This window comes from Colius striatus, chromosome 1 (genome assembly GCF_028858725.1).
Source record: "Colius striatus isolate bColStr4 chromosome 1, bColStr4.1.hap1, whole genome shotgun sequence".
Lineage (NCBI taxonomy): Eukaryota > Metazoa > Chordata > Aves > Coliiformes > Coliidae > Colius > Colius striatus.
The window spans coordinates 155,081,914-155,107,559 of record NC_084759.1 but is presented as its reverse complement, the minus strand read 5'-3'; the positions used below and the strand labels follow the sequence as shown (position 1 = coordinate 155,107,559).

The 25,646-nt window shown below is 42.4% G+C and overlaps 2 protein-coding genes and 1 non-coding gene across 6 annotated transcripts in view; all 3 read left to right on the top strand.

Annotated features, from left to right (window-relative positions):
• UBN2 (ubinuclein 2) overlaps nucleotides 1-9,557 on the top strand; it is a 54,420-nt gene extending 44,863 nt beyond the window's left edge. The window contains exon 17 of the mRNA XM_062013752.1: nucleotides 283-9,557. Within this exon, the coding sequence (XP_061869736.1) occupies nucleotides 283-332 (50 nt within the window). The 3' untranslated portion in view covers nucleotides 333-9,557. The remainder of the gene's footprint in view (nucleotides 1-282) is intronic.
• Nucleotides 9,558-9,952: 395 nt separating this feature from the next.
• On the top strand, nucleotides 9,953-10,025 carry TRNAR-CCU (transfer RNA arginine (anticodon CCU)). Its single transcript has one exon. It is a non-coding gene; the product is annotated as a tRNA-Arg (tRNA).
• The window catches only part of LOC104564046 (putative RNA-binding protein Luc7-like 2), a 35,812-nt gene continuing 20,125 nt past the window's right edge, over nucleotides 9,960-25,646 (top strand). The window contains exons 1-3 of one of the 4 annotated variants that reach the window (XM_062013732.1): nucleotides 9,960-10,022; nucleotides 10,189-10,695; nucleotides 10,803-11,056. In XM_062013732.1, coding sequence (XP_061869716.1) covers nucleotides 10,558-10,695; nucleotides 10,803-10,997 — 333 coding nt within the window. In that variant the 5' untranslated portion in view covers nucleotides 9,960-10,022; nucleotides 10,189-10,557 and the 3' untranslated portion in view covers nucleotides 10,998-11,056. Of the gene's footprint in view, nucleotides 10,023-10,188; nucleotides 10,696-10,802; nucleotides 11,057-13,764; nucleotides 14,073-22,197; nucleotides 22,269-23,934; nucleotides 24,030-25,646 lie in introns of those variants that run through there. The other 3 variants (XM_062013741.1, XM_062013726.1, XM_062013718.1) reach the window with 3 other exon arrangements.

The window sequence follows — 25,646 nt, the reverse complement described above, 5'->3', positions numbered from 1 at the left end:
TATTAGTAAAGGTTTTGTTTCACTACTTTTTTCAGTATCCCAAGCTGGAGCTTAGTCTTTAGAAAGATGGTATCTTTTGATATGAAGCCTGATAATCTCAGGTTTCAACAGTTTTGTTGCTAAAAAATGAACTACAGGGAAGGTGCGAAGTTTTACACCCTATAAAGACAATGTAGTCTTTGTTGATGCTGAAGTTGAATGTGCCAAATTCCTGTCTCTTATTTTTACAAATAAAACTTCACTCATGCTTTTATTCTTCCCTTTCTTTTCCTGTCTTTACAGATGGAGGCCAAAGTAAAGGGGACACTAAGTTACAGCGGAAAAACCAGTGACTTCTGGACAAGCAAGGGAGCTGAAGCAGTTCTGGTTGGCTGACAGAATCTGCCCAGTTGGGAAAGTGCTTATTGTCACAGGGCTGCTGTTTCTGTCGATGTTTACATATTCTGATCCCAAGCACTGTGGTGAGAGGAAGAAGAAAAAGAAAACAATACTTGATCAAAGAGAGAAGGAAAAGGAGGACTGGTCCTCCTGGTCATGCAGACTGGTCATAGTTTGATCTTGCCTAAAGAAACAAGCTTTTTTTATCTGCTCTGATTGGCTTTTAAAAGAAATTGATCGTCAAACCCACAGCAGCACAAACTTTTTTTTTTTCTGGGCTATGTCCAATGATGAGTTGAAAGCGTGAGAGGAGCTAGAATAGGTTTCTCCATCCATTGTGTAAGGTGGGATAATCCACTTCATTAGTTCCCAAAGTGCCCAGTGTAAGGTCTGCGTAGGTCCTGAGTGTACCATATGGTTGCAGACCAAAGGTTATGTAGAGTAGAGGTGTTGCTGGGATACTTGGCATTATAATTAGGCCCTTACACAAATGCCATTTCTGATATGGGCATTTTTCCAGCTTTACAAGGCTGTTTGGCTTTAGGGAGCCTACAGATGTATGCTGTCTCTTTTGGGAGTCATCTTCAGAAACAGATCTCTTGGTACATTGAGATGTGAGACACACTACTGGGAAACCCTTTGCTCCTTGTTTAAGTTTTTATAAATAAAGGTTCTTATTTATGGGAGGAAGAGGATGGACATTTTTCCATTTACATGAAAAGGAAATTGACATTTTATTGGTCAGACTAGCATTTTTCCCACTTTTTTTTAAAGGCACACTGATTTTTTTTTTTTTTTTCAGTCTTTCCATTTGTTAAATTTTCTCTTCCTTTGCCTTGTGATTATCTGCTACTGAAATTAAGTCATGTTCTATTCATGACTTCTAAAACATGACTAGTTCTTTACTCATTCAAGATCTTCCTCATCTTTCATCTAACTCCTCCCAAAAACCGTGCATTATCCTGATTTGCTAGTTTGAGAAAGCTGATTGTGACCTATTCCAGAGCCAGGTTAATACTGCTTCAGGCATTAGCCAAAGAGGAGTCGTTCAAAAGCGACCAGAGGTGCCTTCTCTTCTGGGGGCTGAATAGGTTGTCTCCAGCATTTCCAGCCCCTGCTGGCCTGGGGGGTTCCTGACCTGAACTCTTCCTTATATGGTAGCACAAGACTATAAAGCTGGCTTTTTGGGGTTTGTTTGGGTTGTTGTGGTTTTTTTTTGATAGCAATACATCGACTGGTTCATTTGTAAGATTAGGAAGTATCCAGCACATGTTGCACTTTCAACACTAAGACAGAACTTTGCTGTTGAGTCCCTTGCGCTGTCAGATAAAAAAGGTGAGAATGGCAGAAACTGAAATAAATCATAGGGGAAAGGAGGAAATAAAATAGTATGATGCCCATCTCCTTCAACCCCAAAACATTCCTTTGGTCAGAGATGCTGAAATTTCTAGTACCTAGTGTTTCCAGTAGTTTGATTTGAGATTGAACCAGTGACCACTGGTCATCTCTCACTTTCCAGAGACTTTGGCCCATGGATAATGAATCTTCAAGGGTTTTTGCTAGATTAACTTATAGCTTTCAGGTTTCTTTTACATGTGATTTATTTTTCTTAGACCAGACAACAATTTCTTTTCTATTTAGAGCTCATTTTAATTTTATATAAATATATATACGTGAATTTAAAATAATATATATTGTGTATTTAGTATAAAAATGTTGGGTTGAGCTCAGCAATAAATGTTTTTGCACAACACTTCTGTGAAAGACAGATTGAATTAAAATAAGATGCATTACTGCGTTAATTTCACTCCACAGCATCTGCCAATTAAATGCTTTTTAGCTAGTGCTAATGTTTTGTATGTGGTGTGTTGATTAGATAAGCTTGCATCTCCATCAAGGTTACTTAGAGTTGAAACATACAGCTACATAGACTCTGGCATTCTTACTACTGTGCAAATTCTGTCAAAACACCATAAACTATTTAGACTGCAAGCTTTATCTGATGATTTTTCTTTCTCTTTTCTCCAGGAAGGGTTGAACGGAGAAAGCTTTTGTTTTTTGAGGCCTAACAGTTCTGGCAGGATAGTAATTCTCTGAACTGTCTCAAACCTGATACTTTTTAACAATGCATGTAGCTAAGGGAGTTGCAGCAGTGAGCCATCAGGCGGCAATATGTTTGAAAGACCCTCTCCTAAGAGTTCTACCTCTTCTGTGTTTTCCTCATCAAGGCATCTCATTCAAATTGGCATCTTTTTGTCTTCATACTCAATGAAATCTCAGACTGGGAGACTTAGAGCCCCTTATAACTACAGCACAAATTTCCTTTTGACATTCCTCTTTTCCTGGAAGTACGCCTCAGCTTGGGTTGAGGAATATCCGCTCTAAATCTTGACGAGGGTAGGAATAGTCCTGTCTGTGCGGCCTATTGAGCTTTTCAGTCCTGGGAAACAAGTAAACTAATACTTACTGTGGAAATAGGTAATAGGATGATGAGAATAAAGATGACCATATGTCGTTCGTGCAGCCAGTTCAAACAGCCCCCCAGAGAGTAGCTGCTTTCAAGCATTATGCTCCTGAGCTTCTTTGGAATCAGCAACATAGCGATTCCCTATTCTCCCTGGTTAAACCTAGCAAGGCCACATCCAAAGGAAGTAATAGGGTGGCTCCCAGAGATCTTGGCAGGTGGCATAAACAAGATGGGGAAGTGAAAGATTTCTGCAACGTCCAAATGCAAAATAAGGTTAATGTTTTACTGTTTTCTGCACAGCAGCTCTTCTAAAGACATTTTGCCCCCAGGTTTTTACTACTTTTTAAGGGCCTTTGTTAATAAATAAACTGTAGTTGTACATACTAAATAACCCTCAGTATTCACAAGCAATAAGAAAGCCAAGTACAGCTGTCTTTTCCAGGCAGCAGGGCTGAACTTGGTTTGGGGACTGTATATGAGCTAACATGTCAAGCTCACTGAAAGCCCCAAACAAATGCAAGCAATAATTTCAAACACAGGTTTTAGGTGTTAAAACCATCTAGGTGATATTTTCTGCTACATGATCCAAAGTCCCAATAGTCATGGTAGCTATTTTAAGTTCTTTCAAGACACTTGTAAAGAAGGAAGGTAGAATAGATGAAAAACAGGCTTCAAAGTTTCCTGATACTTTGGACTATAACTGCAGTATTCTCCCACTTCAAGACGCAAATGGCCTAAACTACTTTGTCCAGCCTTCACTGTTGATTTGAGATACATGACTAATACCAATCAACTAAGTCACAAGTGTGGATGCTGTGGGTTTCACATCTGTTTTCTGCTAATCAGAAGTAACTTTTAATTACATGGGTTCTGCTTCTTGTTTGAATCCGATCAAAGTTGTCTGATGCACAGATTTGGGAGTGGGACAGGTGGCAAGAGCCTATTTCCTTCCCACAGTCCCATCATCTGACCCTTCCTCCACACTCCTTCTCCAATTGGTGCAAGACCCTTGAGGACATGAAAACAGAGAAAACCTGCAACTCTCCCAAGCTGCCATCAGTTGTGTTGAACCATTAACCCTCTGGGAGTCATCTTGGACTCCAACTAACTTTATCACATTTGCTGCTACATTCATAAAATGAACTTTTGGCTGTATTTATTAGCAAACTTTAATCTAGTTTACAGTTTGTTTGGTTTTCTTTTGAGTAGTTTTTGCCCACAGATGGATTAGAAGCGTTGGGGTGTTCGGGTTGTTTTTGGTTTGTGGTTTTTTTGGTTGGGTTGGGGTTGTGGGGTTTTTTTTTGAGTGAGTTGGTGAAGGCACAGTGGTCCCTCTTCTGCTTCTGTTTTGGATTTTTTTTTAAAGATGGCATTGCAGGGAACCTGCAGCCAGGCCAAGCTGTGGAAGGCTTCCTCCCACACCTGGCTGTCATCTTTTCCTGAACTGGGGGGGAAATCGTTCAAGGGACACTTGCTTTTTGTTTGGGGATTTTTTTCCCATAAAATGATCCAGAAGGTGAAAGCAGTAGGTAAACGACTGATTAACACTTTATGCAATTTTAATTTTATAGAAGTTTTAAAAGTTGGTAGATTTTGATTGGTCCTAGCTCTGGTGAAATGGCTGTTACCCTCCATGACTGACTTGATTCAGGCCTTTGTCCTTTGTTTAAGTGCCTTTTTTTTTTTTAATTTTATTTCCCTACCCTCTTTAAACTGTTCTCAGAGATCCCGAAGTGCTGGAAGGCATTTTTGGAGGAAAATCTTAAGCTTGCCAAGATGGCTTTATGCTGTTATACTATTTTTTTCCCTTTTGTAAAGAAGAAGAAGAAAAAAAGTGTGTAATGTGTGTACCTTCATAGCTGCTGTACCATGGTGTTGGTTTTATGTGCTTGTGCGTTCTTTCTCTCTCACACTTGACACGTGCACACACATACACACACACACAGAGCAATATTCCTGAGAAACCTGTTCATCCTTCTACATTCTGCTGTCTCTGTTAAAGGTGAACATTTGTGCAAAGAAGGCAGTACAATAAAAGACCGTGTGTGTGTGGGTGAGTGTGCATAACTGTGCATGAGAGAAAGGAAGTTGCTAATGGAAATGAAACATCTTGCATTTTTCTCAAAGTTTTAAATTTGGATCTTAAGTCAGAAGTAAAACATTATGAGCCCTTTCTGCCGATCTTAAGTACTGGACTGTTTCACACAACTACTGAGTCTAAGGCAAACGTGTGGCTGACAGCCCCGAAGAAGTGGCAGGGACGTTGGGAAGGAGGTTAAAATAGCAGCTTGCAACAAATTTAAGATGAATTGCAAGGAATCTTCTGTGTGGCTAGTCCCATCTACTGCGTGACACCAATTATTTCAAGGATTGCAACCAAAGTTGTCACTTTACATCATGCATTATATGTAAGTAGGAACTTGGTAAAACCTGCAAAAGCGCAGCTGCTAATGGAAGTTAAACGTGGCTATGCTTCACATGCTGCCTAAACCATTCACCACGAAGTACTTTTCTAGTTGTGTTTTTTCTCTGTTTGCAATTTCATTAATGGTTTGTTTTCCTTATAGAAACAAACAGTAAGTTCATGTGTTGTTAGCTGCAAGTGAATCCTCAGAGTCTGTGCTTGTTTCTTTGTTCTCTGACAAAATTAGCAATCTGCAATAGATCATCTAGTGATTTTTGACAATTCTGTGTTGAAGATCTATCTTAACCTATGATTATTATAAACATGCATATCTGAAATTAGCAATTCACTAGGTGACCTAGTGCTAAACTTAAGGTAGCATACATACACATCACTAGATAGACTGCGCTAGTTCTATGATGTGCTTCCCCTGGGGAACATGTAATTTTGAGTTGCAATACAAAGAGGAAACATTTACTTTCCAGAATGGAATAAAGAGTGTTTCAATAGGTAGAAAACTCATTTAGCAAGCAGAAAATAAGATCCCAAATACAACATGTTCCTGTGGCAGCAGAGAAAAGCCTAACTGCTACTTCAGTTCTTAGCTTGTCTTCACATGTTTGAGTGAACCTGTTTATGTAAATAAATTAGGCCATCAGTGTTATTTCTTCTTACCCATCTAAGAGTGCCAGTCAAAGACAGGACTTGCTGGTAGCTCAGCCAGTTGGAGTGATAATGCTGCTTAATCTGCCTTAGGTGCAGCAGTGAAGTTACTTCAGTACAGTTTGCCACATCCATGTGTGACAGTAAACTGAGTTAACCTGGCTCTTGTCTTGCTCTTCAGTTCATTTTGGGCACACATGCTCTTTATCCTAAGCTGATTTGTGAGGTGGGGAATTGACAGCTGGCAATGATGCTTGACTGTTGCAGTCTTTGTTGGTGTTTTTAACAAATGCAGTTCTGTGAAAATCTGTGTCTGTCTACTGCTTAAGAAATCACTGCCAAAATAAGCAGCCAGAAGTATGCTTACTGAGCCACTGGAAAGATAACTATTGTGTAGGGGAATGCTTTGTGGAAACTTCTGGTGTGGCTTCATCATCCTTTTTCTATGACCCGATGATCCCTTGCTGCTGTAATAGCCTTTTGGGGCCATAGAAAGCCCTGCTGCTGCTATGAGTTATGCTGAGAGATCAGCATGGCCTGGAACTGGCCCAAAACTGAGGAAGCAGAAAGATTCCCTAGAGCTGTTTTTGCACACTCCTCATAAATAAAACTGTGCTAATCTTGTCAGTAGTCAAGGATATAGGTCTGTATTTTGTAGCCATTTTTGACAGCTATAATTCTACACAGCAGCTCTGGAAAAAAAACAAAACAAAACAAAACAAACAAAACCTAAAACAAAACAACATGTTTTCTATCTAGAAGTGAATTTCAGTCTCTTCCCCTGCTATCACCTCCTGCTTAAATAATAACTATTAGATCTAAGTTTGTCTTTATGGTAAAGTAATCCAAAGCAAGCAGTGTACACCATATTGACTCCCATCACGCTCAATATTAAGAGGATTTGGTTTTAATTGTTTTTTGCTCAACAGTGTGTGCAGATGTATTTTATCCACAGATAGTTATACTTCTTACCATCTAGTCCCTAAGAGAAAAGGGAGGGAAAGAATCAACCAAAACCAGTCAGGAGATAGCACCACTGTACACTAAACCGAGTAGCTGCAGAGGCAGCCAGAGCTTCTTTGAGACTTGCCAGACTTTACCAGAGGAGTGGGGAGTGGGGGAAGAAACTCTCTTGTGTTCTCAGCTTTTTCCAGATAAGGCCTTAGTTTGATTAGTAGTCACTAATGTCAACTATGCAGATAAGTATTTAAGTGTTTCAGTGTTACATGCATTCCTTCCCCCAGCTACCCCTCTTAAAACATGCTGAAGTTTTACCCAAAGAAAATGGATATTTTTTGAATGTCTGTACTGCAGAAGTCTTTTTGCTAATGCAAAGAAAGAAATTTGTATTTAAAAAACAAAGCCCTTTCACTGATGCAACACGTAGTGTCAAGCTTGAAGAGGGAAGTTAAAATCACCTCTTGTGACAGGTTTTAGTCTGAGAGTTTATTAGACTACTTAGCTGTCAAAATTGGTTTAAGAAGGTGCAGCAGTGTTTTTTACATACAGATTGGATTTGGGGAGAAACTAAGGGGACATCCCAGGTTTCCTGCCAGTATCAGAATTAAATCCATTTATCACTTAAAGTTGCTTCTAAACTATGGAAGTTGCCAGCTACACAACAGCTGGATCTCTAAATAAAAGCTAGATTGCGATCTCCAGGTATTTCTCACTGATCTTTTTAGTCTTGTTGTATGTAACTACAGTTAACAATTTAGCTCAGCGGTGAGAACAGATAGTGTGTGTTTTTATTGCTGGTGATACCATCATGTAGCAATTAGTACCATGTTTTTGCATAGTTCTCAAGTTCCATACTGGAAATAGGTAGATAAATTTTATTTTTGGACTACTGTTTAAAAATTTACAAAATGAACTACTTCTACTGAGCAGCATTATATTTTAGCAGTTAAACTTAGTACCCTTATGTGATTTGTCTCTTGTAGTCTTCTTTTAACTGAGGCTTAGAAGCATTTCATGAGTAATCCTAAAATGTCGGCTTAAGGTCAGGTACTTCTAATAAAAGGGCATCTGTGATGTTAACTTCTGATGTTACAAAAGCACTACGTTCCGAATATTTCATTGGGAAAAAATATGGGTGTGAGTGCAAGTCCCTCTAGTTTTGCTTGATAAAGAGGCTCAGTCAAGAACAGAGTATCCAAATACCTGCCTGCACAGCTATTGGTAGTGGGGGATCACCACCTCGACAGAGGTTTGGTCTCAGATTCTTTTGGTATCGCTTTTATTATATATGTATTTTAGCAAGTTTGGATATAGCCAGCTTAATGCTACCTGGCTTGCTGTGATCCTCCAGACAGTGAAAGAAACAAATGGGCAGAGTGTGTTCCTGCCTTTCACTAGGTAGCTCAGAACAAACAGCTGGCCAAGTGTTTTGTTAGAAACAACTGATAAATTACAGCTGGAAGTCTTTGCATTCCTCAGCTTCAAAGGAATATGCATTTATTGTGGCAAACCCGTTTTGAGTTGATGATTCCTGGGATGCTTTACGCAGTCCAGCCTGAATTTGTACAAGGTAACCTTCCTCCTTTAATACTCGCATATTTCAGATCATAGGGCTTTGTGATGGAGAGAGAGGATCCTAACAACTCTGTGCTTACCTGACAACCTCCCCTGTGAAATGCTCCCCTCTTGTGACAACAAGCCTGAACAACAAAATGCAGCTACATTTGGGTGGTTAGCACCACTTTCATTTGGATTTTTAGGGAGATGTGTTCCAATAACTCCAAGGGATATACTGTGTTTTAAGTGTGTGATTTATTTCCTCTCTCCTTATAAAACTGGACCTGAACGCAAGTTTTGAGTTGTTGGGTTTTTTTTGTAATAATCTCAGGACCTGAAAGATTGTAGCATTTAGTGTGTCTTAAAAATGATGTACTGTACCAGCCATGGATTTTGTAAATACACCTGTCTCCCTTTTTTGTATTTTAATTTTTTAAAAGTGTGTAAGGCTCTTTGCCAGAGGAACTGGTGCCTGCTTAATTTCCATCCTGAACTGAAGCAGGAAAAGGAAGAAGCTGCTGCCACAAAAGCCCGCATCAGTTCCAAATGTGTATATTGTTCTGGTCAGTTTAATGGCTGTTAGTCTTTTTGTTAGTTGGGAAAGCCGGTTTGTTCCCCTGCACGTTCCCATTTGTGGCTAGCAGAGCCCCATCAGGGAGACTAATTTTGTGACTACTTGATGTTTTCATTCCTTCCAGCTACTCAGGTTTGCTATCCCTGAGAAGTCTGATGTTTTCAGAGGTCGGGACTATTGGCTCTCTGCAAGAATAGCTGGAGAGCATTTCTCACTTTGTCCGTGCTGTGGTCCAAACACAGTAATAGGGTTTGTATCCTGCAGACCTTGCAGATGATGCCACCTCTGCCTGTTCCCAGAGGGACTCGCCCTTTTTGTTTTCTGCTTTCCTGAAAGGAGTGTAAAGAGGTTTTTTTTGGCAGCAGACTTTGCTCTGGGATCTAACCTTGCCGGCAGACCCCTGTTCTGCAGTAGGAGCCTTACTCAATTCGGCGTAGCTGTTCCCTGTCCCAACAGTGACAGGCTTTTTTCATGAGTGTACTTATCCTTTTTTTTTTCCTCTCCTGTGTCATGTGTTTGTGCTGTATTAAATAAAGAGGAATGTACATATTGGCCTCGACTCTCTGTGCTTTCTTAGGGAAGATGGCAAAAGGTTTCACGGGAAAGGGTGTGAGGTGGGGGGGTTCATTGTTGCGTGGGAGGACGGGAAGGCCTGCTCTACTTCTTCAGGCACCCACACATGCACGGGTAATGCAGCGAGCAAGGGGTTTCAGGGGTTTAGTACAGAAGGGCTCCTCCCCTACCAGGGAAGCTTGTTCCAAGGGCCACCCTGCTGCCCAGGCCGCATGTCCGAGGTGCGGGAACATGGCCCCGCTCCCAGCGGAGCCCTCCCGAAGGGCCGCGCGGCCGACAGCTTCCGGCCTGCCCCCGCAGCGAGGTCACGTCCTCAAAAGGTGGAAGGGCGGGGATGAAAGAGAAGCAACGCCTCACAAACGACTCCACCGCGGCAGCCCCAGTGGCCTAATGGATAAGGCATTGGCCTCCTAAGCCAGGGATTGTGGGTTCGAGTCCCATCTGGGGTGAGCGTTGTTTTTTTATTCCCCTCCCCGCCGGGGTGTGATGACCAAACCGCCCACGGCGCTGCGACCCTCACACCCGGCCGGCTTTCCGCAGCGCGGGGCGTACGTGCCTCCCGGCGTTTCTGACCGTCCCCCGTCGGTTCTAAGGGGCTGGAAATTGTTTCAGGAACACACACCTCCGAAGCGCCAGCGGGGGGCGGGCCCACGGCCCGACTCAGCCTCCCGCTGAGGGACGGGTCCCTCCGGGTCCCTCCCGCTACCTTCGTCCAGCGCGGACGTTCCGCACGCGCCGCGGGGAGCGCGTGGCTCCGCCCCCAACCCAACGGCGCGGCGCGCGCACGGGCCTCGCAGCCGCGCTCAGCCTTCGGCCCCGGAGCCCCGCTGACCGCGCGGCGGGAGGCGATGGGAGGGGAAGGTGACTGTTGGACTCGGCGCTCCACTGCCCGCTCTGGCGGAGCCGCGCCTCCTTCGCGTCTTCATTGGCCGCCGCGGCGAGGCGGCGGCGCGCGATTGGTCGGTGGCCGAGCGGCGGAAGATGGCGGCGCTGGGCTCTCCGCTGCGGACGCTGCGCGGGCTCCTGCGCGAGCTCCGCCACGCCGGCGGCCAGGCGGGCCGTTCCTATCGCGACACGGCCGCCTATCGGCACATCCTCGCGGCCTTCCGCGCACACCGGGTACGCGCCACGTCCCTTCACCCGCCCTTTCCCCTTCCCCCGGGCGCCCCTGTCCGAGGCTTCGGCGGGAGGTGAAGTCGCCGGCGCTTGTTCCCTCCGTTCCGCAGGTCACCAGCGAGAAGCTGTGCCGGGCTCAGCAGGAGCTGCACTTCCAGGCGGCCACCTACCTCTGCCTGCTCCGCAGCGTCCGAGAGCATGCAGCCCTGCACCAGGAGTACCACGGCAAAGGCGAGCGCTCGCCTGAGGAGGTCGCCGGCCTGGTGGGCTTCAGGTTGCCCCAGCAGCCAGGAGGGAAGGGTTAAGAGGACCCCACTCTCACACCTATTTAATTCCTGAATAAATATCCTGCAACTAGCTATTCGAGGTGGGTTTTCTGGCCCGTGGTTTCTGTCAGGTTTAGGTGGCCCCGGTGTGGTGTGAAAGAGCCGGGAGTGCCTCTCAGCTGATGGAGAGCACCAGACCCGGCCCGAACAGGTGGTTTGACAGGCAGCCTCCACGGGATGAGAAAAAGGCTGGTTGTAGTGGAAAAACTCCACAGCCTCCACTGCTAAATTGTCTAAGGAGTTGCATGGGTGGTTGTTGGTTCTCACCTCAAAATCTGTAGGTAAGAGGATTTGTTCCGTCTGGGTTCCGAGTGTGGGCAGTTTCCTACTCTTCCAAGAGCAAAGGCCCTTTCTTTGGAACACCACTGAATTCTGGTGAGTGCTGCAGCAGCACAAACCTATTTCATCTTGAAGATTTTTTTTTTTTGATGGTGAGCTAGTGGTAACAATTCAGAGATGAATGCTACTTAATGAATTACCTGTGTCTTAGTGTCTCTGAGCTGTCAATTCTGAATTCTGTCAATTCTGTCTGAATCTGCTTCCTATGTTGTTGTTAACCATCGCTCTCAGAAAAAAAACTGAAGTTAACTGGTTACTACCAGTTACACTAGATTCACAATTCAGACTACCATTTTCTTGCTTGTCCTGCAATACAGCTTTTTATAGGAAGAAAAGACATACTGGCTTTCTGCTCTCTTCTCAGAAAAGGTTTGAATTATATGCAAGACATAGTAACGGTGACTTAAAATGGCTGTAAACCCCCTCCCGCCATAGACATGGGGGAGAAGCTTTAAGCAAGGCTAACAAAAGAGTGCTTGTTGCATTTTTTTTCAGTACCAGAGAAAACAAAGTGTTCTGCTAGAAAAACATTACAAAATAGAATTTCTTTATCTAAATCTATACGTTTGGGATAGTTTAATCATCAAACTATTGTGGACAGGCACACAATAGATCCTTAAATCTGGAGAGATTTGGGCTACTTAGGTAAGGTACAGAGATGTGAACTACAAGTTTTTAAGTTCTGTAGACAAAAAAATTGGTTTGCAATTCTTGCAGCGTCTCACTAGTTAAACAGTGGCAAGTTTTTTTGGAACAGTGTTGCTATCACAGGCGAGAAAGCACCAGCCTGTTGGCTCAGTAGATGAAAGTCCTGGGGGTCACTGTACCCTGAGAATGGCTGTGAGGTATTTGTTGTTCTGAGTTATATAATGCAGCTACTGTGTTTGGGAATTTACTTTCCAGATAGATTGAAGGTTCGCTCTGTCCAAAGCCTGTAGTATATTACTCCAGAAGAAGAAGGAATGGCTCTCTGAAACCAGTTCTGGAAGACAAGCTGAAATTTGGCTAGAACCAAGCCGTACGATGTGGGTACAAAGAGCAGCTAAAGTTCCCCAATTTCCCCATAACATACAAATGTACTAAACAGAGGAAATTTTAGCTGGTGTCTGTATCTCTTTGGTTACTTGTCCCTCTTCGGTTACTTCTCCCTCAATCCAGGGTAATGTAATGACTAGCAAAAATAAATTTATATCATTGAGGGAAAAAACCCCATAAGGCTGGGACATGTTCTAAATAACTGAGTAGTGCTGGGTAGGGAATAATTTCCTAAGCCGGTTACAGAAGACTCCCGTCTTGCAGCTTGTCTGCAAGCCCTTGTGAAATCCAGATTAGTTGGGGTGTATTTTTATTAAAAAATGGCTTTATGTTGCCTTTTTTCGCTCATCTTAAGAGTTGAATACAACCATGGTTGTGGGCAGATTTGATCCATGTGACAGTTATTGACATCTTTACAGCACTAGATGGCAACACAACGGTTAAGAAAGAATCACGGAACGTCAGGGGGTGTAAAGGACATCTAAAGATCATCAAGTCCAACCCCCCTGCTAAAGCAGGTTCCCCTTGATCAGGTCACACAGGACATGTCCAGGCGGGTTTGGAAACCTCCAGAGCAGGAGACTCCACACCCTCCCTGGGCAGCCTGTGCCAGGGCTCCCTCACCTGAGCAGGAGGAAAGTTTCTCCTTGTGTTTAAAGTGGAACTTTCTGTGTTCCAGCTTACATTCATTACCCCTTCTCCTGTCACTCGGCACTACCGAGAAAAGTGCCACCCCATCCTCCTGACATCCACCAGTTAGGTACTTATAAGTGTTAATGAAGTCCCCCCTCAGAAAGAAAGGCTGAGACTTGGGGCTGTTCAGCCTGGAGAAGACTGAGAGAGGTGTTCCAGTCCCCTGAGCATCTCGGTGGCCCTGTGCTGGACTCTCTCCAGCAGTTCCCTGTCCCTCCTTAGCTGGGGAGCCCAGAACTGGACACAGGATCCAGACGAGGCCTCACCAGGGCAGAGTAGAGGGGGAGCAGAACCTCCCTCGACTTGCTGGCCACAGTCTTCTTGATGCACCCCAGGATGCCATTGGCCTTCCTGGCCACGAGGGCCCGTTGCCGGCCCGCGGTCAGTTTGCCGCCAGCCCGGCGCCGCTGCTGCCGCCGCCCCGGCTACCGGCGCGTCACGCGGGCTGCGCGGGGCCGCTCAGCCAATCGCCGCGCCCCAGGCGCCCGAGGCCGGCGAAACGTTCGACGGCCCAATCGGGGACGTCTCCGCGCGCCGGGGACCAATCGGCGGGCGCCAAGGCTCGGCCCCGCGCGCTGACGTCGCGGAGCGGGCGGGGGAGCCTGGTGCGCGTGCGCGCGGGTTTCCGTTACCGCCGGCGCGCGCGCGTGGCAGGCGCGAGGGGGAGCGGGAGGGGAAGAGCGGAGGGGGGGGAAGGTGGCGGCGGCGGCACCGAGGCCGGCGCGAGGCAGGTTTTCCGCCCGTCCGCCGGGAGCGCGGGACACAGCCAGCGGCCGCTTCCTCCTCCCTTCCCGCGGCGCCGGGGGAGCGGCTCCGCCCGGGCCCGCCAGTGACGCGAGGGGGAGGGCTGAGCGCCGCGCCTCGGGCCTTGTAGGCCGCTGTCGGCGTGACTCGGCCGGGCCGCGCCGGCCCTCCGCGCGTTCAAGATGTCGGCGCAGGCCCAGATGCGCGCCATGCTGGACCAGCTCATGGGCACGTCCCGGGACGGTAAGTGCCCCCCGGCCGGGGCGGGGGAGGGGAGGTAGGGGGCGGAGCCGCTGAAAGCCCCGGAGGTCACGGCGGTACTGGGCAGGTCGACCGTTCACCGTGATTGGCATGCCCGAGTCCCGCTCTCCGCCCCCCCCGCCTCCGTGGGGCTGGCCCTGCCGAGCGCGTAGGTTAGCGGCGGGGCCGGCGTGGGGAAGCTTTCGGCCGTGCCGCTCCCGGGGCCCGGTGGAGGCCGGGTGCCGCCGACTCCCGTGGAGCTGCTAGCGCCAGCCCTCGTGCGGGCAGTGGGAGGCCATGCTGCAGCCTGAGTCGCGGTGTAAGATCCGCTGCCAGGGGTGCCTGGGACTCGCAGCGGAACCGCGCCGGTAAAGGCGCGCCCGCGGAGCCTTCCCGTGCGGCTCACTGCTGAGGGAGGCAGCAGCTGGCTAGATTCAAGTCATGGAATGGGGGGAAGAAGCCGAAAAATACCCACAAATCAGCAGCCGCTTCAGTTGAGCAGAGTTGGGGTATTTTTTCGTTTATTACACCATTGTCTAAGGTCTGACCCAAGTCATCGTTTCAGTTAGCAGGTGGGTATGACCGTTGCTTTTTGAGAGTGTAGTTAAGCCAAGTGGACGATCTCTTAAAAAACAAGTCTCAAACAACTAACTAAAAGCTTAACATTTGGGGGCAGTAATCCCAAGAGGGAGACGTACAGTCAGGTTTCAGATTGCTCTGTGGTCACATAGTGAGCTGACGATTATTGCTGTTTAAAGCTTCTCAGAATCTTTGTGAGGGTGCATGACAATCAACGTGAAAGTGTGAACTGTCAGTCACCTATAAATCCAGGTAGTTTCAGGGCTGCCTGAAAAGAGCAGTTCCTGTTAGGCTGTATAGTAGTTTATTTACAAACAAGAGAATATTGCACCGGAGGGTAGACAGCAATTAGAGATTATTTAAATATTCTGCATGCTGTGCTCACTCCTGCAGATGTGTTATATGTTTGTTGAAGCTTTGTGCTAAATTAATGGTTCCCTGTTCTATCCTGAGTAGGATGTATAAACAGGGATGTTCCTTATGTGCCAGTCATCTGTCGGTACTGGAGTAACATGATCTGACAAGTTTTTTAGCATAATCTAGAATTTAAAATAAATGCAGCTAATTTTCACATACATGATATATCATGAGTTATTTTTGTTACGTGCATATAAGCATTTTTAAGCGGGACATGGTAACCTCATTAGAAAATTACTGTTCTGCAGTGGTTGCCTTCCACAGCAAGGCTGGTTGGTGACTAGTCATCACGCAGGATCTGATTTAGAGTGGTTTTGTCTTATCCTAGAAGATTTTCAAATATGTCCCATTGCGGCTGCTCATGTTTAAGTGCCTGACAAAGAAATATTCATGAAACTCAAGTCTTTCCAGTGCTGGCACCTAGATCACTGTCTCAGAACTACCTAGGATTACACAGAAGGTTTAAGGGGCCTGAAAGGGGTTGTGTCAATGGATTGGGTGGTGGAAGAAGAGGGCGATTTATCTGTGAGAGCTGCTTAAAAATACAGACTAAGGTCTGAATTTGGAAAAGCAGTTTCAGGCGAGATTTCCTTCAGCTTTGTGAGAAAGGAGTTATTTTATTGATAATTGTAGTACCCCTCCCACCCACCGTGTAATTCCCAAATCATGTGTGCTAAACTGTGTAGAAACTGACTGGCTAGAGAGAAAGCATTGAAATGAAGTTGGTAGGATGAGGAAGGATAAGGAGGAAAGACTCATCTCAAAACTGATTTCCATTATTGGATTAAATGGAGATCTCAGGATCTTGGTGTAAAACCATTATAGTTTAAAAAAAAATATAATGAGTCCAGTGGAGCATTATTTAAACTGAAGTGTGCACAAGGATTGAAAGTCATCCTTTTCTGCAGAGCTGGTACTTAACTAAATTCAAGGCCAGGCCCAAGGTCGTTGAAATATTGCTAACCTTGAGAGTAGTGGAGTTGGTGGTCATTTGGGGGTTTTTATGTTACTGTCCCCTTTGACAAATATTCTATTTCTAGTGATATACAAATCATGGCTTTTCATGAGAATGTGGCATTTTTTTTCATTTCCTGATGAATTGTGCCTCTCATTTCACCACTTGTCTTCATTGCTCTCTGCTTTGCAACACAATAGAGTTTAAAATGTTTCCCCAAGAATTCTCTTTCTTGAGTGATGTTTGTGTTTTGTGTTATTAAAATACCAAGGTACTTTTTAATTTCCCAGTTAACAGAACATTATCATTTACACAGTTCAGAGTGGGAGGTTTTGTTTGTTTTGCTTTTAGTTGGGTTTTGTTTTGAGGAGCCTAGAATGTGCAAGTTTAAAATTCTTACCTATATTAGAAAAAAAAGGCAGATGAAGCATTTGATGTCTTCAGTGGGAATAGAACCAACTTGGGAAGTAAATTCAGAGCCAATGATGGTGCCTGAAAATGTAGTCTGTGTAACTTTTCAGAGCTTGTAGTATCATTCGTAGAGAACAGGAACATGCTCTGAAAATAGTTTTGAAAATTCCACAGTGGGTTGCCCAAACATGATTTTGGGAGATGAGCTGTAGGCTATAATTTGTGGAAGTTTGTGCACACTCAGTATAACTGGTGTCCCTGGGGCCAAAATGGCTCAGGGGACATAGTTATTAACTGGTTTTGTGGATTTGCTGTTCAGGTCTGAGAACACCTAGAAAGCAAATACAAATCCATATTGGACAGATTGATTCAGAAAATATGCACTGAGCTGTAAGAATATTTATGAAGCTTAAACTCTGTTAATAAGGAACCTTTTAATTTAAAATGGAGCTGCCCATGTCTAGAACCAAAGGTCTGACTGTTGGGCCTGTCCCTTACCGTATCCTTTTCCAGAGGGCCCTATGCTTGGAGGACGGGAAAAGTGAGAGCTTTGTGACTTGCTTTGGCAACCTACTCCTTCCTTTGTCTGAATTTTGGTGGTGGGATACATACAGATGTAGGCACGTGGCATCGCTCAACAGGTGGTGACCTGTCTGGTACCTGCCTGGATGTGAGGTTCAGGCAGCCTCTTGCCAGCTGCCGAGCTGCCCTACTGGTTTTTGCTTGTCTTTGCTCATGTGACAGATGCCTGACAGAGATGTGAAACAGAGGGACTTGGCAGATGCTCTTCCGGAGTTTCCAATGAGTTGGAGTTCCCTGAACTCATCTGGGGTATCTAAAAAGCAATCGTATTGTTAATGTCAGTACAATGAAATGGCAGACATGCTTTTGCTACACACCTGGAAAAGCACATTGCTTAAACACAACTGAGTTTTTCAGAATATCTTAGATATACCTAACTTAAACTTCCCTTGCACTCTTCTCTAATAAATGTGGAAAACTCACTTGAATGTAGACCATGCTATTTTTTCTTTTTTTTTTGTTTTTTTCTTTCATTTTTTTAGAAAAAAAGTGGCTTTAGATTTTGATGTTAGTAAAAAGCTGGACTATTTTAATTTAGTCATGACTGCAGGTTGAATAACATTTTTCTGGAGTATGTCATTCAATGTACTGATAACCTGACATACTTAAATAGAGAGGCTTAAATATAAAGTACTGAATACATAGGGTGGATTTCCCAAATACTGAGAAGTAAGGAGTGCTGAAGAGCAAGTGCTAATCTTATGTACCCACATGTGAATGTTTCCTTAGTACTGTTCTTTTTTACTGTTAGCAGTTAAACTAAAGGGCTCTTTATTAGATATGTCAATAGTTGAAAGTTTAGAACAAATTGATTTTCTTGTTGATGATCAGAGCTGTGGGAACTTGTCACTCTGAAGTGTTGGATCCGAGCTGATAACAAAGTATGGTTTAAATTTTTTTAAATAATATTTTCAACTAAAATGGATTAAATAATTGTAAATAGGAGATTAGTTAAGCACTGTTTTAGCTGTCCCTGTTCTCTGGAAAGCAGGGCTAATCCTTACAAATAGGATCATAACTGTTTTAAATAAATCAAGTACAAATGGTGTGAAATGTTAAGAATTTGTATTAGTGCCCCAGGATTTTTTTTTTTCCCAAAGATAGGTGAAATGAGCAAAGATTGCCAAATTTTCTTTAGAAGGCCTGATTGTAAAGGTGCTGTTTTATGTTCAATCAGCTGATCTTGGCTGAACTGGTTCATTTTCTGCCAGGTCAGTTACCTGTTCTGCCTTGGTACTTGAGTGCTAGATTCAGTGTCAGGAATCGTTGAGAAGCAGAGGGTGAGCAGGATCCTTGCTTCTGACAGTGTTGCGCAGACAGAGCAGGTCCAAATGGCCCTAAAATGACACAACATCTTGGAACTGCAAAGACTTGACTGTTGCAAAGAAATGTAATGGTGGTAGTTGTTTGAGTTTTCTAATAATTGCCACTACATCAAAATCAGGTTATATTCTAAAAATATGAATTGTTATCAAAGGTAGTTAGATTCTTCTTAAGAGATAGGTAAATTTCTGTGTGCTTCTGAGACTTGCGTGTGGTCACGAAAATGTTCTCCCAAGTATCCTAACATACTGTGCTATGTGACTAGCAGAAGAATCTTTGGAGCCTTTAGATACACAGAATCTGTAAGTCTGAAGTGTCAGCCAAGCATCTTTTCTTGCTTCAGCTGCTAAATTTTTGAGATGAGCTGTGTTGGAGTCTTTAACTCTGTCTTTAGCTGTTACTAGCAAAGCACTTGTTCTAGATCATCTTCTGGCATTGAAACGTAAAATACATTTTTGCATCTATTCATGCCTTAAGCACTTTTTCTGTTTTACCCTGAGGACTTCAGATATCCTCAGTAGTGGTTATTTATGTGGGACTTTTCTGTCCTTGTTTTGGAAATGTTGAAGTGACACCCCTGTGTTCATCTCAGTCGTCTATGTTTGGTGATGTGCTTTATCTGGAACTTGTAACCCATTTTTTAATTTGTTTGTTCCCATGTGGGATTATTAAAAGGCTTTTTGTATACCTAGGGGTAAGTGGTGGTTTGAAGTTGGTATTTTCAAGGTACGTAGATTTTGTTTTCCACTTTGCTTTACACATGGAGGTGGAAGGTAGCATGTTCTTTTGAAGTTTCAAGTTGCTGTCCATCACTGGGGGACTGCTAACCATTTGGGTAGCTTCAGGCTGAGCACCAGATTAGGGAGCCAAGAGCCTCCTCTGAGAGCTCTTCTTTCAGATACAGATCAGCAGCAAAGGCAGAAAAAAGTATCTTGTATACATTAATTTCTGCAAAACCTGTCTGAAATGTTGAATTGTTATCAACTCAGCAATCTAAAAGCGGTAGCAACACAAAAACTTCAAAAAGTTTATTTATTTGTTAATCAAGAGTGATCAGAAGGCTTTAAGAGCAACAATGAATTGTGCCTATTTGCTGTCTTTGTTCCGATACTTTAGCTCTTAAAAATGAGGGAGCACTGAAGGACTGGAGGAATTTTTCTACTCTGGGTTTGGTACACCATATGAAAGGCATTTATGAAGAAACAAATGGGCATATTCATACCTCATAGGAAATAATTCCTGTATTTATTCTACTTGTAATGCATTAGCTAAAAAAGGATTTCATTATATTCTGCATTCCCAAGTATTAATTCAGTCATAGCGTAAACCAGAGGCAATCCTGCTTAGAAATGCATTATGGTAAAGGTGTGTTCAATATTAGTGTCAGGAACAGCAGAATTAGCTGAACATCCAGGGTGTAGCAGGAACAGAATCTCTGTGACTGCATAAACCTCAATTAAATAATGATGTTGAATATTTGTTATACAGGGCTTGCTTTGCTGTTGAAATTTGATATGCAGTCTTTAATCTGATATTCCACCCAGTTAGTGGCTCTTCATGAGTAAAGCTTTTGGAGTCACTTGCCAACATATTGGGACTCATGCTTCAAAAATTTGAGTGGAAAGCTAACGGGTTTTGGTTGATGTAGCTTAATGTAGGAAGTCAACGGCATTACAGATACGTGTTGTTTTTGCACGGATTGCACCATTGGTTTGTGTTTAGAGGTTGCAGTTGGATTAGAAAGGGTAATTCTCATCAATGCACTAGGATTGTTGTTAGCAGTGTATTAGATACATCAGAATAGCAAGAGATGCTGGATCAAATAAATCATTGTTATCAGCATGTTATAATGCCAAGCATTGTTGGTTCATAAGTGTTCATTCTGCTGGATTGTGAGTAAAATACACTGAACAGCAATGACATTGTGGAGGCTTGTTAAAAGGTTAGACTTGTGCTATACAATTCACTTTGAACTCCAAAGTGCACATTGTGAGCTTAACCTCTGGATGGTCCTTAGTCAGCAGTATGTTGGTCTCAAATATTGATGTTACTTTTGCTGTCAGTGTGTTTAATGCAAACTAGAAATTTTCTTTTGGACAGTTTGCAGACATTGCTGCAGTTGTCTCCTGATATTTAGTGTGCAGCTTCCTTATGCTTTTAAAGCATGTGAGATGTGCAAGTGTAGAAATTTCCTTATGTTTGGGTTTTTTTCTTGAACAATTTCAATTCTGTTTTAGAGTTCTCCATTCATCTGGAAAGTAATCTATTACAGAAATGTCATTTGGGCCAGGTACTTTAAGTAAAAACTGAAGCTGCTACATCTTGAGGAAAATGTAATTTTTTCTGTATCTCCATGGAAATCTTCTCAGTCGTATGATTATTATTTTTTTTAATGGAGAAAACCTAATTGTAAACATATGTAAGCATATAGTAGTAGGTGTTGACTACTGTCATGCCCTGCTAAGTTACTTTGATTTCTTTAATGAATGTAAGCCCTAAAATCAAGTAGTTGACTACTCTGCTATTCTTCAGAGGCTGGGGTAAATAAGTTACTGTTCTGAGCTAATGTAATTATTTAACTATTAAAATAGAACTTGTAATAAGGTCATATCAGTGATAGTGTCCCCTTTACAAACATTTAAAGATACTTCTGAAGTTTAAATGACTGCAGCTGCGTGGTACCTAGATGTATTATTTTCTTCTTACAGAATACATAAAACCTTTCTTTAAGTACTCATAAGTATTTTTTAGCATGCACTTGATCCTTTGGCTATGCAAAGAATGAATCGACCTAAGCACAGTTTGACAAAGAGAAGTAGTGTCTTGATTATCTGATGTCTTGCTGAAGTTCTTGGCTTAAGACACAACTATTAATGTTGTTTTAATTCCTGGAAGGCAGCTGCAAAAGTCTCTTTTGCTGTAGGCTGAATATCAGGTATGTAATGGATCTGTAGATGTATTCTGCCCCACCTCTCAGCAACGCACATAGACCCCAGGTCATGACCTACTCAAGGTTCGTCTGTAAGACAGCAGCAGAATGCATTTTCTGTCGTTGCCAGTGGGTCCACACCATTTAGTCGTATGGGAGCTTTCAAAGCTCATGAAGAAATAAGTGTTTTATTCTGAGACTGTCAGTCTGGGGAAGGGACACAGAATTCATTCAGTGTTAGGACATAGTATATGATTTTTTTCTGATTGATAAACCTTCCTTTCTGAAAGAGCATAGATTAAAAAGAAATGGGAATATATGAAACTGCTTTTCATAGGAAGGAAAAGGTAACTATCCAAATGTTCTGTGTATGGGAGCCTTTCTGAAAATCTCTTAAATACTAGACTGAAGGCAGAGTGCAGAAAGAATAAATGTTTAAAATGTAAGTATAGAACCTGTTCTTGAGGCTGTCATTGATCAGTTCCCATTACTTTATTTTTTAGTTTGTTTGTTTGTTTTTTCCCTACCTGTCCTTATCTCAATTTGGTAATTGTGCTTGTCATTCCAGCTTCATAGGTGGGGAAAAAAAGCCTCTATTGCAGCTCTAGCATCAGTTCCTATTTGTGGTAGAGATGTGAAAGAGCTATGTCTAGATATTTGGGTTATTTCTGTGAAAATACAACTTCCCAACTTTACCTAAGGATCTTTCAGCAATTTTCTGGTCTCAATAACTCCTCAACTCCTGATAAATTAGTGCTCTTAGGCCATCAGCTATATAATTTTTTAATACTTTTCTTGATTTTGTTCATGTGTCTTTATATAGAAGAATCTTTACAGTCAAGATGTATTTCTAGATGCTGTGTTGAAATTGCTGGCAGAGTCTATTATTCTATACAAACTGAACAATCTGGCCCCTTGTTTTATTTATAAAGGTTCAATGTATCTTTGCCTGCCTACATCAATCTGCAAGGGAGTGTCAGAAAGGCCCCGCATTCGCCGAGCCGTGAGTTATCAATAACTTTTCAGATGTGTTAATGAATGTGGAACAAACGGAGTTATGTGTTTAAAAAAAAGTGGATCCACCTCCTAAAAAGCAAATTAAAAAACCAAAACAGAAAAGCAGTAGTCTGAACTTTTAACTGCAGTAGCAGGCATGATTTTAAAGGAATTGCTCTAAATTTTTAGTAGTGCAAGTATAAGCAAGCAGTGAAGTCACCCTCTAGAAAACCTATTGTTGAACTGCTTTGAAGCTGTCTTAGTCTGTGTGTTACAAATGTTAACTATTGTATCCTGTAGGCAAATTAAGCATGGGGTGTTCTTGGAAATTTTTGTTTACTTAATAATCTGAAACTTGGCCCATCTGAAAATGTTATATCAGCATCCTGTATGCAGAACTGATATTTAAAAATGTGATTACAAAAATAGTAAGAAAGGCTTGACTAATAAGGTATGGATATTTTATATTCCTCTGTGCAGTTACCTCAGTAATGAATTTGGCTTCTTGAATTGTTTAACAGATTCAAAATTCTCAGTGTTTCAGGTCATGAAGCCATAAAAAAATGTTTTAACTGCAAATTATATCTACACTCTTTAAAATATTTGATGAAATGGAAAAGGCTGCTATTTGAACCTGTATATCTCTTTCCCCTCAGCGGCCCTCCTTGCTTCAGTAATTCACCAGTAGGTTTTCGAATGACTAGAGATTTTTACAAGTTGTCATTTAAAAATCAATAAATAGATACATCGTGAGAGAGATGAAGGTGTTTTATCATGCCTGTGTCTTAACAAGAGAGCCATAGCAGTGATCTCTCTTCTGAATCTCAAATAGTGTTAATTATGTTATGACTCAAAGGAAAACATCCACCCTCATCTCCAAAATACCAGCTGATTACATTGTTCTGAAGACTTTATTTAAACTTGCAATTGGACCTCAGTGTGTGGGCAGGTTGATGCTTCTGCTGATGCAGGATCTACAACCTGCCATGATGAAGATACAATTAAGATGTTGTCAGCCCAACAAACGACATGTAGAAGAGAAAAAAAAAAAAAGCTTGTGATATGGAGATATGCAAACATCTGTAAAATAACTTTGCATATAGGCTATGGTCCATATGTTTGACTGACGTTTTTCAGGTTTGTAAGCATTTAAAATCATTCTTATTCTGCCAAGTCAGTGCTACTCCCATCAGAAGTAAGAGGGTGCATTGCATCCAAGGGAAAAATCATAACAGAGTATCAGGTGGGATTCGGTGAAGACTCAATGCGTATCATTTTGTGTTTATGAGGCTGCTTTTATATGCTAGTTGTTGCATAGAAATACATCACTATTTCATGCAAAATCGTAATAAAACTTTATATAGCCCATTTAACAAATGCTGTTGTAGCAAAGTGTTTTTAAGCTAATGCTGTCTTTCTAGTTTCAAGCACTTTTCACGCTGCATTTTTGAAGGGGGAGCGTGAGAGGAGTTTTAAATAGCATTATAGAGCATTAAAACATGTATTTGTGTTTTTGGTGTTATTTGGCAAAGAAGCATACAGTCTTTTAAGTTCTAGTTTCCATAGACCTTCATTATGTGACAGGGCAGTGTTAACGCTTTGCATGTAACCTGCAAAATTTGCCTGACTTCCTCAGATTTCTAACCTGGGATGTGCTGATTTCTGTATTGCAGGTGACACGACCCGTCAGCGAATCAAATTCAGTGATGACAGAGTGTGCAAGAGCCACCTTCTCAACTGCTGCCCTCATGATGTGCTCTCTGGAACTGTACGTAGCTACAATTTGTGGTTTCTTTAGATAAGGATGGGAACATTGATTTAGGAAACATTGAATTATATTTGTTCTTTGCAATATCTCTTTTACTTTCATGGTTTTCAGCGAGTACTGATCTAGTACTCTCTGCTAGTTCAGATAAATTTTTATAAACTAGTTATTTATGGGTTATGAAGTTAATTTTTAGAAGTTTCCTGTCCTACATGCTAATTATTACTTAGAAATTTGACGTATTTGCTATAACATTAAAAAAAAGTTAATGAAATATATAATTTTACCTACATGAATTGTGCTGTAGCAGAGTGATTTTAAGCTGGCACAGTTGAATTTAGTGGGAAAAAAAGGAAATACAATATATGTATAAATTACGAAGTTACTTTTTCACTTCAGCGTAAGAGTTCCAAGAAAGTATTCCACACAAATATTTGATAGGGAAGAGAGGTGATTTTTCTTTATTCAGCAGTGTTTTAGTGAGAACAATTGAAAGTTCAAAAGTGCGTTTCTAGAAGCTGAGGTATATTGAATGTGATAGTGACAGTTACTGTACAATAGACAGTTACTGTGCCATAGTCACAAATTCTAAGGCCATTTGAAAATCTCCATTTATAGTGTATTCATGACTTGTTTGACTTGGATTTTTGTGTATTCCTCTGCCTGAGAATAGCACACAAATGGCTTTGTCACATGCCAGTGGCTTTGTCAGAGTGCATGTACTTTACCTTGGGGTGCCTTCTTTGAGGTAACCTATTCTTTGTGAAAGGCAAGTGAATTATGTTGCATAGATAGTTTAACCTAATGTTCTATGGTGCTATAATTACCAGTAGAGAGATGTGGGATGATGGTGTGTGGTATCACGTGCTTACCAGTGGTAATGTTGCACTTCATTAGCTTTTCTTACTCATGTTGTCACATTTTCTTACCCTGTGACAGAGGAGAAAATTAGGGACTGGAGAACATGTCACAAGGATTATTTGAAGGATTATTGAGTCTTTGTGCTGTATCATTGCAAATGGCAAACTTGGCTGGAACCTCTTAATGAAATACAGAATTAAATTTCTTTGCAAAACAGAAAACTGAAATATGTAGACTTGGTAACTGACTTACCTGTCACCTGACCTCTAATATGCTTCCCAAGTAGCTGTGATTTTAAATTACCGTAACATTTTTGGTTGATCAGAGGGCTTGAAACATATGTGCATACTCTAATTTTGCTTGGTTTACTAATTTTTGGTACTTGTACTCACAGATCAATAGTTATATAGTATATTCTTCCCTTTTCTTAACAATCCCTGCAAAAGCAGACACAACTGTAATTGCTAAGAAGCACAGGAAGAAGAACAGTTCACACTGAAGATAATGCGTCTTGCACATATTTCTTTACCTTCAAGTCTCATGAATGTTTATAAATACGTAAAGAGTGGGTGTTAGGAGGATGGAGCTAGGCTATTCTCAGTGATGCCCAGTGACAGGACAAGGGGCACCGGGTACAAGCTGGAGCATAAGAGGTTCCAAAGAAACATAAGGAAAAACTTCTTCACTGTAAGGGTGAGGGAGCACTGGAAGAGGCTGCCCAGATGGATTATGGAGTCTCCTTCTCTGAAGACTTTCAAA